Below are 18543 nucleotides of genomic sequence, written 5' to 3'. Positions count from 1 at the left end.
GGGCACCTTGGAGGATGCCATACATCTCGCATTTCCAAGAGGACGTTTACAGGGAACATCTCCCAGTCCCTCCCTGCGGGACATGGGGCCGCCGGGCTCCATGGCCGGCTGAGGCCCAGAGCCCCGTCAGTGCGGGGTCCACCAGCACCAGCCCGGGGTTCGAGGCACTCAGACACTGGGGGCCCTCAGCAGGCCCGTGTCACTCCCTGAGCAGGACCACGGAAACCTGGCGGCCACGTGAACTACCTGACGCGCCAGCGAAGGCTCGGACGCCTAACGGAGAAACGAGGGTTGTGGGATGCACCTACGGCAGCAGGACACGGGGCTCGGCCACACGTAACTGCTGGATCCAGTATTAAGGGTCTGATCAGGAGTTCGCTGAAACAGAGCAGGCAGGGAGGGAATATAAAAAGCGAACCAGCGAATGCCAGCCACTGTGGGAAGGGGTCCGGAGCACCGTTGGAAGTAACCTAAGCCCGAGAAGTGAAGCGATGGTTCTTTAAAGGAAGAACCACCGTGGCGGCCGCACTGCCGCTGGAGTCTCCGGTGAGACTGCGTTCTCGGAGGGCAGGGGGCCCACGTCCGGGCCCGGGGTGAGTGGGCACCTCCTGCTCTGTGAACGGCAAAACCAAAGGATTCGCTCTGACAGAGCTCCCTCCAGCTTTCCCTTTAGAGTTAGGCAGTCAGAGCTGTTTCATTAAAACAAACAAACAATCAATCAAAGGAACAGATTCCTTGAAATGGAATTTTGAGGCCTCTTCGAGGAACCAGATGGAGCCAGCACGTCCCTTCAGCGTCTCGGCGAGCTCACGGTGAGCCGCTCTGAGGCCGGCACGGACCGCGTCCCCAAGTGCCCCGATTCCGCTGGACAGACTGGACCCGCCCCAGTGGAGGACGGAAGACTCAGTGCCACTCTCTCCGCTTCTCTGGGTGCACGGCAAATGCATGGACCCGTGCTGAGGGGCAAGGGATAGACTCCCAAACAGGTGCACCGAGGATGACTCTGAGGCGGCTTCCCCGCCACCGGACCCCGACCCTGCCCCCCGCGGGCACACGGGAACCTGCCGGGGGTGTGGCCCTGCACACGCAGCTGTCTCTCCCACCTCTCTGGACCCCGCAGGCCGCGCCTGAACCCAGGACCGGCAGCCAGGTCAAGCACGGGGACCTGCTCTGCGAACCCGGCCCTTCTGGTGTGAACTGCTGTCTTATCTCCCCTGCAAGTGTCCCTCTCCGGGCAGGTCCTCAAACGCCAGCCAGGCTTTCCTTTCAGCCCTGCAGCGCCCCTGCCAGGGCAGCTCTAGGGGCGGCGGCTGCCCTCCCTCTGCGGGTTGTAGTCTCCTCTGCTGTCAGAGCGCGGAGGACCCCAGGCCCTGGCAGGACTCCCGAGCCATTCTCCTCTCCCGGGCTGGCCGAGCCGCAGGGTGCGAGGGAGGGCAAACGCACAGTGAAGCCTGCTGGTCAGGAGGAGGAGCAGAGGGGAGCCAGGGAGCACTCTCTCTCGGTTATGGCATCGTCGCATATCTATCTACAAGACCTAGTATTTAAAACTACACGAAACAACACTGTCACACTTTAGGGAAAGCCCAGAGCAGTCTTCTTTCTGGTGAGAGCACTGCTGGAGCAAACCGTCCGACCTGCCGACAGCATCAGTCAGTGCGTCCGAGCGGGGCACGACCGGCCCCGTCAGGTCCCTGCGGGGCTCACCTTCCGAGACGTTCCTAGCCGAGCTCAGCGGAGAGTGCGCGCTGCGGGGTGATGGGACGGGAGGGCGGAGGCAGAAGTGGCCCCTGCTGACCCCGGGGCTCACGTGTGACGGAGACGGAATCCAACTGATGAAGAATTGACCTGTGATCTATGCAGTCCTATGATCTACACAGCAGCTTTTCCCAAAGGAAAGCAAGCTAACCACTATCTTAGCCACCAGAGGGTGGCGAGGGTCACCGTGCCCCGTGACGAGAGGGAGATTTCTCCGCAGGAGCAAGGAGCACCTCTGGAGACTCTGGGGGGCTCAACACCCTCCTGGGGGAGCCCTCCCCAGGCACAAAACCAGCCGAGCTGGCCACCCCCGATCCCCCGCCAGCCGGCCCTTCCAAGGACAAACCCTCGTCCTCACTTCTGCTCCAGCTCAGGCCCGGCCTGCAGGGCTGGTGGCAGGAAACAGAGCCGGTGACGAGGGACAACCTCTGCTCAGCACAACACAGACGCACCCACTGCCAGTGCCCAGAGGTGCCCGACACTCAGAGTGGGACTCACGCACTTGCCCGGCCACTCGGCCTCACGGCCCAAGCAGAGGCGCTGACGGCCAGAGAAGGGGAGGAGGGGCTTCCGGGTCCTCTGGAGAGGGGGGCGCTCGAGGCCCGTGGTTACCTCTCACTGGGCAGCTCCGGGGGCCGGGTGGAAGCTGGGAGGCTGCCCTTCTCAGATCCCGGGAGGGGGGGACACCCGTGACGTCTGTTTGTAAGACCGTCTCCTTCTAAGCCCACGTCTCCCTCTCCAAGGGGGTGCACGACAGCAGCACACTGGGTGGTCCCAGAGTCGGAGCTGATGGTCCGGAGGAGGGGCTCGGACCACTGGACCCCAGGCATGCCCGAGAGGAGAGGGGGGACGTGAAGTGCCGGACACCCACACACTGACCGCCGCTCACCCATGGCCCGGGCTGGCCCTCGCATCCGAGTGACACTGCGACAAACAGGCCGTGAGCCCGCCTCAGAAAACAGCAGATCTAAACAAAAGTAGCTGCCAGGGCCTGCATGTCCTTGCTCGTGTTGGGTGGACTTTTTAATCGTTTAAGGGCAACGTCAACCAAATCACGGACACCTGGGGAGGCCTCTTGTTCTCTGGCCCGAGCACCACTGAAGACGCCTCCCCCCACACAAATAAAAAGTTAAACAAAATTTCAAAGAAAAAAAAAGAAAAGAAAAAATGTGTAACGAAATACAAATCAAAGAAATTTATTGGTGCTGACGAAAATACATAATAGAAAAAAACAAAACAAAACACAACACAACACAACGGAAACAGAATCAGGACCAGAACCAGACCCGGAACCCCCGCCCCGGTGGGTCCCTCCATGCCCTTAATTCATGAGGACCTCCATCTGCACCAGCCGCGCGTTGGTGTCCCCGGACGTGCGGTAGGGGATCATCCCCGCAAAGGTGATCAGGGCTCGGGCTTGACTCCGGAGTTGCTGAGGGAAAGGGGGAGAGAAGAAAGCCCGTTAACTTTCTGGCTGGGGGCAGCCACCAGGGTCTTCAGGTTCCTATCCCTCGGCGCTGGGGCAGACTGCTGGAGGTGGATAGCTCGGCGCTGGGTCAGCAAAGCCCGTCCATGGGCCCACGTGCCGAAGCCCTTCCACCGAGCAAAAGACAGACGGGCCCGCTGGACACGTGACCAGCTTCTGCCCCGGCCCCGGGCTTCAGACCACCTGCCCTGCGAGTCCAGGCCTCGCCCTCCTGGCTGGTTTCCGTGCACCTGCTCCCCAGGGGGTCCACTGCCCAGAGAGTCCACTGCCCAGGGGTCTGCAACACCCGGAGGGGACGGCTGCAACCGAGGGCAGCCCCGGGCCAGCTCGCGCTCCTCCCCTCCTGGCCTCAGGGCTTGGCCCTCGTTTCCCAGGCAACAGTATTATGGGATTCCTGGGTTGTTCCAGGAGGGAAAAAGATTTTAGCTCAGATGTCTACAGAAACCTTTGAAAGACAACCTTCACTCCGATTTCTAACTGATAAGTTGAATAAGGAGTACAGAAACTTTGGAGAACTGCTCTGTGTGGCCCCAAGCTGAGATCTGCAGGACGCTTACACCTGCAGGAGAAGGAGCCACACCTGAAAGAGAAAGGCAGCGCCCACAAACATCTTCTGGACTGTGACGGGACTTCCCAAGGACCGCTCGGGAAGAACACACAGGCAGTGCTTTCTAGCTGACGGGTGAGATAAGTGGGCAAGTATACGTCCCAACTACTGTCCAAAGCAAAAGAAACGTCTGCTTCATGGTACGAATGCCCATTAAATCTTCTTTCAAAGTGCCCCTTGCTGGCTGCGCTGCGCAAGAAGCAGGAGGCCGCTTCCTGGGCGGGCAGCCGGCAGACGCGAAAACCCGCAGGGTGTGAGTTCAGCGGGTCTCCAGACAGCTCCCGTCGGAGGGGGACGACAGGCCCCCAGCTCCACTCTCTGTGGGCCTCTGCGGACCTGTGAGCGGCACCCAGAGGACCAGAACTGCCCCCCCCCCCCGCCCGCCTTAACACTGCACTCTCGGCCGCACGGCCTGGGCTCCTTCCAACACAAACATACACCAGGCTACTGCCCAGGCCCCAGGGCAGCGTGCCCGCCGCTGGCACGCCTCCTGGCACTATTTCCGATGCCCGCAGCTGCCTCGGGTACGCACGGCCGAGCCCCCCACGTCGGTGCGCCAGCCCAGGCACGGCTGCCTATGAGGCTGCAGGCGAACACTGCCACCGCCGCTCACCGGGCAGGCGCGTCAGTGACAGTGCCTGCCGGGGTCACGGCAGACGGTGCCCACGGGCATCCCTGGGGGAGAAGACAGGGTTTTCAAGGATATGGTTTCTCGACTGCCAAAATCAGGTATGGCTGTTAAAAGCCCTACTGAGAGCCTCATCGAACGGTAAGTGGAAAAGCCGAGGGAAAGGGAGAGCTAGAACACTCACAGGTTTAACAGTCTAACTGGGTTGAACACCTCTGCCCTCGGGTCAAATCAACTGGGCGGCGCACGCTCTGTGAGGCCCCGAGTCTGCGGCCTGGACGCCGCCTGACCCGCTCATGCCGGGGCCCCACAGGAAGCTGAGAGGGCAGTGGCCCCTCGCCAGATGGGTGGGGCGCCCAGACCTGGCTCCTTCCCTGCCACCCGCGGGGCCTCCAGAAGCCAGCTGCTCCCCGACTCCAGGCCTCAAAACAGGGATGGCAGTGACTGCCCCTTGGGGTCACCGTGAGGCTCAGCTGAGAGCAGAAACAGGGGTGTACCCCAAATCCAGGGGCTGGCCAAACATCAGTCCGGGTTTGTGAATGTGCTGGGACCCATGAAACCACCTTGTACTTTAGAATGAGCAGCACACTCCCGTGGGGCCACTGCAGATGCTAGCATCTGTCTGACTCTGTAAAAGGTGGTGACGCCGGCAGACTCGGCGCGTCTATTTCTGTTCTGGCTGGAGCTCGAGAAGAAGGGCAATCCCACGCACGTGCGATCCCTGCCGGGGGTCCCGACACGGGCCTGCCCGGCCGCCGGGCGGCATGGGAGCCAGCGGCCTCCCAAGGAGCAGCAGGCGGCCACCGGGAAGGCGGCCTCCGCACAGGGCCAGCCCGAGCTGGGGTCTTACAGAGTCGCGGTCCTCGATGACGCGCTGGGGCCTGGACGCTGAGGAGGGACTGGTCCCCTTGAGCCTCTTAAACTGCGTGAACAGGATGTTCATGGTGGCGAGGAGCACTTCGGAGAGGTTGTGCCTGATCTGCTCGGAGAGAAATGCGGGAGGTTAGGGAGGGGCCAGCCTGGGGCCAAGGACAGGCTTGGGCACCGCGGGCAGGCCCGCTCACGCCGCTCGCCCACAGCTGCAGGGGGTGGGGCTACAGTCACAGGAGGAGGCGAGGGCACTGAGACATCCGGTGTGAGAGCACAGCCCAGGTGACTGTGCAGAAGGTCAGGTGTGCCGCGCTCCTGCCGCCGCGTTCACGCTGCTCCTGCCCGGCAGAGGGCGAGCCCAGAGCAGGCTGACCGCCTGGGAGCGGTGCTGGCAAGGTGACCACCAAGCAAAGTGCGGATCTGAACATCAGGAGGCGGGGACACCCTGTCTCAGACCCCCCAGACTGACTCCCCTGGACCCTCAGCCCTGACAGCGAGCGCCCTTGGGAGCGCCTACGGGGCGGGCGCTGGTGCGCCTGTGCCCTGAGCGACGTGTCTGGAGCACAGGAAGCAACAGAACAACAGGTGGTGGGGGTGGATGACAGCGGGTGTGGGGGGAGGGGAGGAGGGGCAGATGGCGGGCCACCCCCCACACGTGCGGAAGCCAGACTTCCTCCGCGACAGAGACGTGGTTTTGTAAACAGTGCTGGCTACTGAGCGAGGGCTTTAAACTGAAACGCCACCAGTGCCACATCCGGCAGGCCCTGTGTGTCTGCGGCCCTAAAGAAGCCTAGTCCTACCCCAGCTGCACACGGGGCGACCAGGACAGCCCCGGTGAGGGAACCAGAGCTTCCGGGGCGGGGCCTGGGCGTGAAGACGGTTTAAGCTCTCCTAACAACTGCAGTGGGCCGCTGAGCGCCCTCAGGCCAGACGGCGGCCGTGGGCTAGAACTCTGCAGAGGGACCGTGGCTCTGCGGCTCCAAGGCCGGTAACTGCTCCATGGCCACTGCACCTGCTCCTCCGGACAGAACGGTTCAGCAAGGGGAAGGGGAGGGGAAACGTGACACACGTTTTATTCACGGGATGGAACTACTTAAAGAAGATCGCAGTCAAGCTCCAAAACGCCTTCCCGGACAGGTGGACAGTGACACGTTAAACCAGAGCTCACAGGACCAGCCGGAGGAGACCTGTCCCTCCCCAGAGCAGGTCTGATGGACTCCATTTCCTGAGTCAGGTACCAGGACAACGATCTGAGGAGGACACGCACACGCACACGAGCACACACATGCACACACACACGCACATGCACAGGAGCACTGGCCCGAGGACGGGAGCCGGAAGTCGCCTTAGCAAACTCAGCCTGCACGGCCACCTCGCAGGGCTCTCCGAGTCACTGGCTCCGGTACAACCAACACTTCCGGGGGAAGCGGGGAAGAGCATTCCACAGCTCAGGAAGCAAAGGACTCACTTCGTCGCTGAAATTCCTGAAGGCGGCCACTCTCTCTTCCACGCTTTCCTGATTCAGGGGCACCAGCTTCAGGCGGTCGATGATCTGTTTGAGAGAAAAGCCCGGCGGCCCCTGTGACCCGGCATCGCAGCCGCATCACTGCCATGCCCACGCAGCCGGCACCGGAGCAACAGGCACCCCGGTGCCGCCTCCTCTGTCCCGTGCGACTCCCACGCACCGCTGTGCATTTTCGGGGGCACGTGCTCATCTGCACTCCCCACACCCCTCCCGACACTCACGTCGAAGGCCCTGTCGATGTGGCCGCTGTGGTACTCATCGAAGAAGGTGATCAGGTCCAGCAGGAGATAGAACGTGGAGTCCACACACTTATTGGCACTGATGCCCTGGGCCCGGTACCTGGGAGACGGCAGACAGGGAAAGGGCTGGGGGCATGTTACGAATTTCTGTGTAGCCTGGAGCTTCAGGATGGCGTTTGCAAAATGTCAGAACCTCTTGAACTCTCTACAGGCGGTGAATTAAGGAGTAAAAATAGCACTTCTTTTTGAAATGGCTGCGCTTTTGACAGTAGGCTTGACGTGCATCCTCCCACAAGTATTTTGCACGAAGCAATGTCGTCCAGCCTCAGCCGCCGTCCCTGGGGACGGTTTCCTGAGTGGACCTGTCTCATCTGCCAGAGAACGGTCTTCCTCACTGCCCTGGGGACACACCCCCGACCCCCGGGTCGCTTCACTGGGAGCGCCGCGGCAGGCACAAAACGGAATGCCGGCCGCCTCGGCCCGGCGGCCCCCCACACCGAGTCCAGTGTGAGAACTCGGTCCTCTCAGGAGGAAGCTGGACTCTGAAACGCTGGCTACTACCCCCCTCAAGAACTCCCCGACCAGCTGCCACCAGCTCTGCCCCCAAATGCCTCTGCTGGCGCCGGTGCGGGGGTGAACGCAGTCCCTACAGTCGGACCTGACGTGCTGGGTGAGGACGCCGAGACACCCTTCCCCGCCCTCCTTCTTGGGGAAATGTCTGGAGCCTGCTGGTAGCGAGTGTTGGTGTGGTGCAGGGAAGCTCTGGGGGTGCTGGGGGGGTCTCCAGGGAAGCTGAAGACGCTCAGGGCAGCCACTGGTCCCAGCCCCAGCCTTACCGCTCCGCGATGGAGAGGGCCGTGCCCTTCAGCCTCTCCCGGTTGGACTGCGGGGCGCTGATCTGCGGGACCACGGGGCTCAGCAGCTTGTTCATCAGCTCCAGCACCTTGTCGGCGTTCTGCCGGACACGTCAGATTCAGGGGAGGGGCACGCCGTCGAGGAAAGGGACAACTAAAGCACCAAACACGGGAGGGGACTTTCTGGGGTGACGGACGGGACTGGTCTGTGCCTTGACCGGGAACACTCTTCGGGCTGTATGTACACTTAACATCTGCACAGTTTTCTCCACCCGAATTAGACCTCGATCCAGTTTTAAGTTTTAAAAAGCGAGTTAGCCTCTTCCCAGCTGACGGAAGGAGAGAATGTCGTCTCTCTCGGGCTACGCCACCCTCGGCGCCAGCACGCGCTCTAGTGTAGAAACACCCCTTCCAGCTCCCGCGGGGCGCCTCGGCTGTCCTCCCTCCCCCTCCCCCCCGGCCACGCTCTGACCCAGGGGTGCGTCTGCAGCCGCCAGAGGGTAGGCACCACGGCACTTGCACCAGCGGCTTCGCCATCAAAAAGCAGCGGACGCTTATTCTGCCGCCCAGCGAGACGACAGCTCAGCACCCACAGGACACACCTGCAGCGCACCACCCCTGGGTGGCCGGGAATGAATTTGCTGGTGGGAAGCCCACCCTGACGGGACTGCTGGCCGCCTGCACCCCAGGGAGAGGGGCTCGCAGCGGGAGTGGAACGGTTGTGGCGCCCCCGGGACACCTGTGCGCTTCACGCCAGAAGGCGACAGGTCGATGGAGTGCTGAAGGCGGAAGGGCGCGCTGTACCTTGGCAAGGTCGTACAGCTTTGCTGCTTCCTCGAAGAGTCCTTTACTCTCAGCCACGGAAGCAACTTTGTTGATGATAGGCTTCGTGTCACTAGTAAACTTATCGATGACTCCAGGCTGACAAGACAAAGTATGGAGGGGGTTTGGGGGGAGAGAGGGAGAGAGAGGGGGTGGGGGGAGAGAGAGAGAGAGAGAGAGACGGGCACACAGAGAGGTTATTTTAAAGGCAGGGAAGCAGCCGGAGTCTGAAAACTACTCTGAGAATGCTTGCCCGGGGCAATGCACCCATTTACTTCATCAGCTAGGCTCTGGCTTTCTTAAAAACGTAAGGGCTTATCCAACGAGCGAAGGGGGCCGAGGAAACCACATCGGAGAGGGAGGTGGTGGCACCGAGGGGTCAGCAGTGAGACGCCACGTTCTCTGCCTTTCCAGAGCGACCCAGAGTGCGGGGGAAATCAATGACTTCAACTTTGCTGATGAGCGGGCACCGGGGGGGAACATCAAAAAACTCGGAAAAAAATGCCGGAGAGATTGTGGATTTGCTTTCTAAGACAGATGGCAAGAGAAACTCGGTGCTCAAAATATACATGCCAAGTGGTGTCAGGATATTTTTTTTTTAAATTGCCATCACTCAACGGCAACCGAATGGCCAGGAGAGCATGAGGGGGCCCCGGGCACCACAGAAGGGCTGGGGAGGCTCGCGTGACGCCTGCCTGGCCGCTCTGACCCTCCGTCGGCACGGGACCCAATTGGGGACCTGCAGCCGCCACCCTGGGGGCAGCACAGACCAGCGAAGGGCAGGAGGAGCTCTGGGGTCAAGAAGGACTGGGTTCGAATTCCAGCTCCCCTTCTTCCTAGCTGTGTGAGCTCAAGGAAAATAATTAACTTCTCTCATCTCCACTTCCTCCCTTAGAAGACATAGACAGTAAGGATTCCAGCTTCCTGAGTTCTCGCGGCAGTCAGATAAAAGATACCTGCCACGCATCTGGCACCGTGCCTGGCGACGGTCACCGCTCAACAGACGTGGCCACCGTCTCAACGGCACGGCCACCGGCCTCACTTGTAGGATGGACAGTGTGAGCTCACACCGAGGCCACTGGGCCCTCCTGTGTCCGCACCGCCATTCGGACACCGGAAGAAAACGGGGGCACGAGGAGTGCGCTCGAGTGGGGCAGGTTGCTAGTGGGTCTCAGGCGGCCTTGGAGGCCCACGGAGGCAGCTGCACCCCAGGGGTCGGGGCGAAGTCCCGAGCCCCCTGAGACTGCCTTCCAAGACAGGCCCAGCGCTTCTCCACCTGCCCCGTCTGGGGGACGAGGGGCAGTAATCAGTTTCTCCTCCTGCACATTTCCTGGGCCGAGAATGACGGACACGTGGCTTTCCTGGCTCAAAAATGACACCGAACAGACTACTTTGAATAAAAAAGCTGCCTAATCACCAATTCACACATTTTAAGGAGAAACAGAAATGTGTGTAAGAGCAAGGTCATCACGCGGGGCCCGTAATTCATTCTTTGTTTTTGAAACCAAGCAACTCCCTTCACATTTGCATCTTTAGCACCTTGAGTTCTAAAACCTAACTGTGCTCTGCACAGGTCTCTAACAATGAGATCCCAGCTGCAAACGAACACGTGCCCGGGGCGTGTCCGACCCACCTTCCTGCTTCCGTCGCTCTCCAGTTTCCCAAGAATCATGTCGAACTGCGAAGACAAAAGAAGTCCCCTCAATTTCCTGCACAAGACACACACACACACACCCACAGTTCTTTGGGGGCCAAAGGGGAAGAAAGCAGGGGAGGTGAGGGAAGCCTTACATTAACCAGGAAACAGTGAGTCGTGGTCAGAAACCTCCCCTGGGTTACAGCCACCCCGACCGCACTGCGGGGACCCTGCAGTGTCCCACCGGCCGAGAGGGTCGGTGCACACTGATGCTCACGGGTGGGGTGGGGTGGGGCGGGGCGGGGTGGGGGGAGACCAGGAAACCCACACACCTCTCGACTTTCTATCACGAGCTCGCTCACGCAGCGCAAAAACATGTTCTCTCCCTGGCTGTCTTTCTCGTCCCTGCAGGAAGGGCACAAAGACCACGCGGTTTCTGGGGTGGACCCGAGGTCAAAGCCAGCTGAGGTGAAGGGTGGAGAGGGAGCTCTACCTGAGGAAGTAGAAGTACTGCAGGGCCTCCCTCGGGTCCGTGGACTCGAACTTGCGGGTGTAGAGCATGAGCAGCCGCACGAAGTTCAGCCGCCGCATGCAGGGCGGGTCGCCGGGCTCGTGGCTGACTGCACGGGGGGTGGGGGTGGGGGGGACAGAGCAGGTCACCACCACGCAGCCCTGCTGGCCCAGGCGGCCAGGAGCTGCGGGGGCTGGGTCCAGAGACCCAGCGGCAGCTGCCCTGCAGCCTGGCCAGTGTCGGGCTGCTCTGGCAGCCCCTTCACCACCCTGTCCTCAGCTTCCCTCCGAGCACAGAGCAGGGACAGCGGCCCTCTGCAGCAAATGACCTGCACGCTGGTCCTCGGACGGGAAGACGGAGACAAGGGACCGTCCTGGGCTGTGCGCTGGGTGACTGCCGCGCTAGCTGTCAAGGAAGCTGCCCCCACCCCACGCGGACCTGCCCATGAGGTGACGGGTGGGACCCCCGTCATCGCCCGTGTGGGCACCAGGCTTGTGACGCCAGGACGCTTCTCCTGCAGCCTCCTCCAGGCAACCCAACCGCCTGGCCACACGACACGCCCTCGCAAGGCACTGTCACCCTGGGGGTGCCGCCGGCCCTCTTCCTTGTGGCCGCGGGGACGTGCACGCTGCTGCCCGATGGGGGGTGCGCTGTGCTGGCGCCACTGCCACCCCCCCGTACTCACGGAGCTGAGCGCTCTGCCCGGAGGACTTCAGGAGCAGCTTCAGCTCGAAGAGCACCAGGGCCACGTGGACGGCGTGGCAGCGCAGCCGCTCCGTGCGGAAAAGGAAGGCGATGGCCGCCTCGAACTGCGCCGTCAGGAACAGCACTTGGAAGTACAGGAAGGGCTGCTGGTTCACCGTGAAGTGGGACTCGCCTGGGGGAGGAGGCGGGGCGCGCTCAGAGGGAGCCGGCCTGGACATGGAGAGCGGCCCCCCAAACCCCGCCCGGCTCCGTGACCCTCTCTAGACCTCACGACACGACGGCAAGGAGGGTCCGATTGTAAAGCCCAAACTGCTTGCATCAGGTGGGAGAGAAACGGAGTTCAGGGCCTCAAAACGGAATACGAAGGGGCTACCGATCTCCTTTATGTGGATCAAGTGACTCCACAAGGAGAGGAACGGAGGTTTCAGATGCTCCCGTACACTGAGATCTGCGGACACCTGAATTCCACAACTGCTGAGGCGTTGGGATCTTTTCTTCCCAGAATTCTTAAACAATACGGGTCAGGGGCTATTTCTCCCTCATCTGTGCCCAGAGAGTCTGCGTGCGACGTTCGGGGAAGCAGCAGACAGGTCTCTCACTGTCCCTCCCCGCGCAAATGTCGACCAGAGCAGCTGAAGGGAAACGGCTTCCTGTGTGTGACCCTAAGTCTCACACACTGCTTCCGGCCACGTGGCCTCGACCCAGACTGGAAGCCGTGCCGTGCTGCGTTTTGAAGATCCACAGGGTTCTGAAGCGGGGACAGCGTTCAGGGGCGGAGGGTTTTCCCGGGGAAAGGTGAGCAGTGACCTCAGGCGAACGAGGGAAGGCGGTCGGGTTCAGGGCATCTCACCATAGTCTTCCAACAACTGCTTCTGGAACTGCGAGAGAGTGAGCCTGTCTTGTGGGGAGCTGGTGCTGTCGTCGTCGAAACACACTTGGTTCAGCTGCACCCGCAAGAGAAACACGTGCGTTGGCACCGAGCCTGTCCTGAGCCGGGCGAGCAGCTGTGGCCGCTCAGCAGCCGAGCGGATGGCCGGGCCCACGGGCTGGGGTTACAGGGTCAACAGCGGGGCCAGGACACAGGACACCCACGAGCCCGGGGGCCTCCCTGACCCCGCAAACGCAGCAGGTAAGATCTGGGGGCAGAACTCGAGCAGAGGGCGGGGACCGAGGCCCCGCACGGGCGAGAACACAGCGCCTGCCTTCAGCCACAGGTAGTCCTCGGTTTTGTCGGCCACTTCGCTCTGGTTGTCGGTGACGTCGCACCTGCCGATGACGCAGTACACGGCCCGCTTGTAGGGGTCCGTGTTGTTCCGGAGGGCCCTGCGGTAATGCAGCCGGAGCTTGTTCTCCGTCGCTGGGGACAGTCTGAGGAGCAAGGGGACAGACAGACATTAGGCTCACCACAGATCCTCGGGGCACCTGAAAGCACTTGGTCCCCGTGAGGTCCCGGAGTCAGAAAGCCTTCCTCCTCCGAGGGTGACAGACCCCGTGCTGCCCGCACCCCGTCGGTACCCCGCTTTAGTCCGACAGCCACCACTGGCACCCGTTCTGCCTGACAGCTTCCTCGAGCAGCGGCCTACAGGGTGGGTCTGTCTTGGCCTCCCTCTGGGCACCCCACTCCTTATCCCTGCGGGAGCACGCCCCAAATAAACGCCTGCCACGGGGTCTCCCTGTGGGGCAAACTCAAGGACATTAGCCCTGCTTTACCCCGATGCGAACCAGACAAGGGCACACGACTCAAGGTCACACCATCGGCATCCCTAACATTACCGAGCAAATCATCCCGCCTGCTTTTCACACGTGTGGCTGGCCCCCGCCAGCATTTCTTCTGGGTAACGTGTGTACAGCCCAGCTAACCCTTAACCCCAGCCTCTGAGCTGCGAGCTGCGGGCTGGCGCGTCGGGCTGACCGGAAAGCCCCACGTGCCAACAAGGGAAGGGCAGCACAGGGCAGCGCCGTCTGATGGGCACCCGCGCGGGCCTGGGGATTGCGGAACCAGTCGGGTCACGCTCCCATCGCAGCCTCTCCCGCGCCGGAACAGACGGCTCCCCCAACACGTGGGGTCAGAATGGGGCTCTCCTCCTACGGTTTCCAACTGTGATTCTCAGGAGACTTCTACTCACTTCCTAACCTTCGTTTTCTCCCAAGTAGAAACCTATTTTGAGCCACGTTACGGGGAAAAGAGCGCGACGCTTCTGGAGGCGCCGCCTCGGTCACTGTACCTCCTGTCCTTGCTGCTCATGTACTCCTGGAACCAGGTTTTAAACTCCCCCAGCTGGTGCTGGGCCAGGTTGACCACCTGGGACGCGGCGAGCAGGTCTCCGCAGCGCATGCAGTAGTAGATTAACGCCCACACAGGGTGGCCTTCCACCTCTCCGTCCTGGAAGAGGAAGGACGCCCGAGTAAACACACGAACAGAAGCCCCCCGACAGGTTTCTGATACACTGACCCTCGGCGAAGCCATCTCCTGTGCTCACTCAGCACTCACCACGACCCGAAAAGGTGCGGGCTGTAAAGGTGGGGGGCCGCCTCCTGCCTGTTTTACACACGAGAAAACCGAGGCACGGGAGCAGTAAGTGTCTGTCTGAGGGACCCGGCGACTGGCAGTCCGGCTCTGGGGTTTTCCCTCCCATCGCTGAGCACCCCGCCCGCTGCAGGGCCAACCAGTGGCTTCTCCACAGAACCCAGGAGCCTGCAGTAATCAGGTGACATGTTCTTCCGTGACCACTGAGACACGCACTCCTACAACCCCCCAAAGGTGAGGGCTGAAGACCTTTGCTGACCATGAGAGACCATCACCATCAATCTGGGGTTTACAAAGTGCTAATTACCACCGATCAGCCAAGTGGACACCGGCACTTTCATCTGAGCGCCATGTACTGCGCAGCTCTGTCCCGGGCACGCACTAGGCGCTGGGGATCCGAGACGGCAGCCCTGTCCCCACCGGCCCAGGGCGGGGGCTCATCTGTCCCGAGTCGGGCTTGGCCACTGGTCCCCGCAGGGATGGCAGCTACTCTTCTCTCTGCTTTTGCGCAGCTCCAGAGAAGTGAACCGCAGACCACCTATCTGTTCCTCCACCCAACCCTGGCAGGACTCTTCCCAAAAGCCGGATCTGACCACGTCACTTTCTCACTCAAACCCCCAGGCTGGTGTGGCTCAGTGGACTGAGCACCAGCCTGCAAACTAAAAGGTCGCCGGTTTGATTCCCAGTCAGGGCACACTCCTGGGTTGCAGACCAGGTCCCCAGCTGGGGGTGCACAAGAGGCAACCAACCCATGTTTCTCTCCCTCTCTTTCCCCTTCCCTTCCTCTCTCTGAAAATAAATAAAATCTTTAAAAAAGAAAACCCTTTGAGCTGTTTGCACTCAAAGTGCTTAGCCTGGCACTCAAGGCCTCGACCAGCTGGCTGCAAGCCTGCCAAGCCCCCCAACGCACGCAGCCAGTGCTCGGGTCAGCCCCTGCTTTTCCAGCACACGTGGGAGGAAGCTGGTCTCCTGCAGGAAGCCGGCCTCCTAGTACCCACCGCTCTTGGCGGCACGCTGCACACAGTGGGGTAAGTGACTGTAAGGTCATTCCCCCAAGTGGGCGGTGACCCGAGAAGGAAGGCCACGTCCTAGGAACTCCATTCTTCTCGCTGTCAGAGCCAAAATCTCAGGAGTCATCCCCAGACTCTGCCTCTCACACCCACCTCCCAACTCTCCCACAAGTCCTGTTGGTTCTCTGTTTGAAACAGGTTCAGGACCCAGGGAAACACCGCCCCCGCCCCCACTGAGCTGAGCAGCACCACCATCGGCGGGACTCCCGCCCCACCAGCCTCCAAGCCTCCCAGCTTCTCTCCTTGGCCCTCTGGTCTCTGTCCTGCCCAGCAGTCCCTACGCCTGAACTCACTTGAACTGAAAACGCTGGGGGTATAAATGCCCACACGGAGAAAACCGCCAATACCTGAAGTCCAGGCAAGGGAGCTGGAAGCTTAATGTTCAGGAAACTTCGAACCAACTGGTAAGTCCCAGGCACCCCACCCAGCTGGGCCTGGTTCAGATTTCCAAAGACCGTCACGAGGGTGTAATTCTTGTAACTGGAAAGGAAAGAGACGAAGGAGGGAAACACGTAAGACACCTATATCCCTGCCCACACCCACGGCACCGGACGGCGGGCTCCGCAGGGCGGGAGCGGGGACCGTGCACGTTGGATGCAGCAGCCGCAGTGTCTGCTCAGCGGGCAGCGGTCCCCCCCGCCCCCCACAAAGAGAGCTCATCCCTGCAGGCGCTCCAACGAACCCCTGGAGGAGCATGACTGTGGACCTCAGATGCATCAGGGCTAATGTGCGGAACAGTAACTGCTCCAGCTCACAGCCTAATGTTCTAGTGGGCTCTTTGCTCTTTGGAAAAATTTCAACCTACAAACATTTAAAAGAATAGTCCCATGAATGCTCTATCCCCTTTACCTAGGTTCACATACTGTTATCATTCGCACGCATGTCTTCTCTCATTCTGTATAGACATGTATGCACACATGTACACACGCGCATATATACATACACACTTGTTTTCTTAAGAATTTAAAAGGTTATTAGAAATACAGAAAGTGGGGACTGTTTCATCTGTAAATACCTCACCATGTATCTCCTAAAAACTAAGACATTCTCCTACCTAACCTCAATGCCATTACGACACCAAGAAACTCCACATTAGTAACTGTTAGCATCGGAAATACAGCCCACCCTCAAATTTCTATTTTAACAGAGGTACTAATGACACACAGTGTGACGCCACCTTCGGGGCACAGTCTGACGACTCAGCATCTGTGCCCCCGTGGAATGACCACACGGGTCTAGCCAGCACCCGCCACCACACACAGTCACAGGATTCTTCTCTCGTGACGAGAGCCTCGGGGACCCGCTCCCCCAGCAGCGCTTGCACCGCACGCACGCCCCGTCCCAGGACGGACCAACTTGGGAGCTGGAAGTCTGTGCCTTTGGTCCCCCCTGTGCCCATTTCGTCCACCCCCACTCCCCACGGTCAGTGGGTCAGCATCAGCAAAAAATACTTTAAAAATGAGCATAGTTACTCTAAAATATTCCTTTTATCAAAAAGTAACGAGGAACCCTTACAAAGGATGCCAGCAGGAAGCGATGGCACTGCAGTGAAAGAGAAAATAAGGTTACAGTAACTGGACGGGAAATTCCCGAATAGCTCCAAGTGCTGCTGAAGGAATTAATGGGGCAAGGTAATTCTAAAAAAGAAATGAAAAGAATAATTTCTGAAAACGGGACGGCTTACCAGCTACAAAGCCAAGGAATGCAGCCTGGTACCACTGGGGAAGTCGAGACCAACATCCCGAATTGGGTTTAAGCAAAAAGCAGTCGTGGGCAGCCGTGGGCAGCCGTATCTATGTACCCATTAGAAACAATCCTGCATGGTGGGAAGTTCTGACTCGTATTTTGCTGAACTGTAGCAAATAAATACTGCCACACCATTAGCTTCTTTATGGCTCAAGATCGATACACTCTAAACCGATGTTACAAAAAGTTAGCCAAAGCCAGATGAAATACTATATAAGCTCTTTTGTGTCCGTGCCACAGGGAATTCCAAATTTTACTTAACAAGAGCGGAGGCTAGTGAGTTCAATCTGTCTGATGGCGACCCTCCCACGTAGCGACTGTATAATTAATCCAGTATTTGGTATAAAAACCTAGTCTCTGCTGCACCAAGTCGGGGTCACCTCCTTACACACAGGAAGTTTAGCGAGTTCCGGGTGAAGTATTACTTTGTTGATAATGGGCGGCCACGCCGCAAGGCCGCTGGCAGCTGCGCAGGCCCAGGGGCCGAGGGCCGAGTTCAGCGAGTGTGTTCAACGTGGCTATCCTTCCCGAGCCGGCACAGGGGCTCAGCACCCCGTCTCTGAGACAAAGGGGGTCTGCTGCACACTCATGCAACCCCCGCTGGCCGACTCAGCGCTGGAAGGAGTGTCCACGGGGAGGGACCAATGGCACCAGCCCTACCAACGAAGGGGACAACAGTCAGGGCACAAGGGCACAGCCACAACCCCGGCAGCAACCAGGTCCAATCAGTGAGGGGGTGGCTGAGAAGCCCAGCCCAAATCACGGGCTCGGGCAGCCGGGAAGGACCCGGACTCACAGGCACCGCTGGACTACAGCCAGCAGGAACATCAAGGAGGGAGGGGCTTTCCCGAGGTTCAGAGGCAGCAAGACTGCCCGGCGTGGGAATTACAACACCACAGAAAAACAGAAGAGCCCGAGGAGTACAGGCTGAACCACGTTAGGGAACAGGGTCTTGATTTAAACGGCCTCATTGTCGAGACGTTGCTGTTCAGAGGGACGAGCTCAGAGAAGGAGAAGGAGAAAGAGAGGAGTCGGATGGCGCCCCACTTCTTCCCAGGATCCACCTCGCCGCAGAACCAGGCCCCGCAGGGAGGCGCTCGAGCACAGAGCGGCATCTCTGCGACTTGCTCAGCCTCGTCTGCCTGTGCCAGCGGCAGGGCGCTGAGCTCCAGGACCGCCTGACACGTGAGGAGTGAGGAGCGAGGGCCTCCGTGCTGTCGCCGCCTCACCTCTGCTCCAGGTACCCCAGGGCCTGCCGGACCAGCTCCATGCGCACCTCCACGCTGCTGCGGCTCTTCAGGGCGTCCGTCGCCGGCGCCAGCAGCACGTCGGTCATCTGCTTCACCATGGCCCACATGTCCGAGATGTTCTGCACAGAGAGGAGACCACACGGGACAGTGCCGCGGAGCTGCAGAGCCCAGCCCACCTGGCTCTTCGCGGCACTCCGACCCCACGGGCGGGCAGGGTGCGGAGGGACAGAGGTTGACGTGGTCCGAGGCCCCCGGCTACGCCCGCCCGGAGGATGCACCTCTGCCCCCCCGCCCACCAGGCCTCGCCTCCCA

At 60.4% G+C, this 18543-nt stretch overlaps 1 protein-coding gene across 2 annotated transcripts in view; it reads right to left on the bottom strand.

The window, feature by feature from the left end:
* NUP93 (nucleoporin 93) overlaps nt 1–18543 on the bottom strand; it is a 104484-nt gene that overhangs the window by 17952 nt on the left and 67989 nt on the right. For both annotated transcript variants that reach the window (XM_028501717.2, XM_028501718.2), the window contains 15 exons: nt 18211–18350; nt 15583–15715; nt 13864–14021; nt 12841–13006; nt 12489–12582; nt 11619–11810; nt 10916–11042; nt 10755–10827; nt 10420–10464; nt 8769–8885; nt 7947–8065; nt 7093–7210; nt 6815–6898; nt 5327–5455; nt 3051–3187 (listed from right to left, as the gene is read on the bottom strand). In XM_028501717.2, coding sequence (XP_028357518.1) covers nt 3077–3187; nt 5327–5455; nt 6815–6898; nt 7093–7210; nt 7947–8065; nt 8769–8885; nt 10420–10464; nt 10755–10827; nt 10916–11042; nt 11619–11810; nt 12489–12582; nt 12841–13006; nt 13864–14021; nt 15583–15715; nt 18211–18350 — 1806 coding nt within the window. In that variant the 3' untranslated portion in view covers nt 3051–3076. The remainder of the gene's footprint in view (nt 1–3050; nt 3188–5326; nt 5456–6814; nt 6899–7092; nt 7211–7946; nt 8066–8768; nt 8886–10419; nt 10465–10754; nt 10828–10915; nt 11043–11618; nt 11811–12488; nt 12583–12840; nt 13007–13863; nt 14022–15582; nt 15716–18210; nt 18351–18543) is intronic.

This window comes from Phyllostomus discolor, chromosome 12, assembly GCF_004126475.2.
Source record: "Phyllostomus discolor isolate MPI-MPIP mPhyDis1 chromosome 12, mPhyDis1.pri.v3, whole genome shotgun sequence".
Taxonomy (NCBI): Eukaryota; Metazoa; Chordata; class Mammalia; order Chiroptera; family Phyllostomidae; genus Phyllostomus; species Phyllostomus discolor.
Note: the sequence above shows the minus strand (reverse complement) of the source record. Positions and strands in the feature narration are given on the sequence as shown.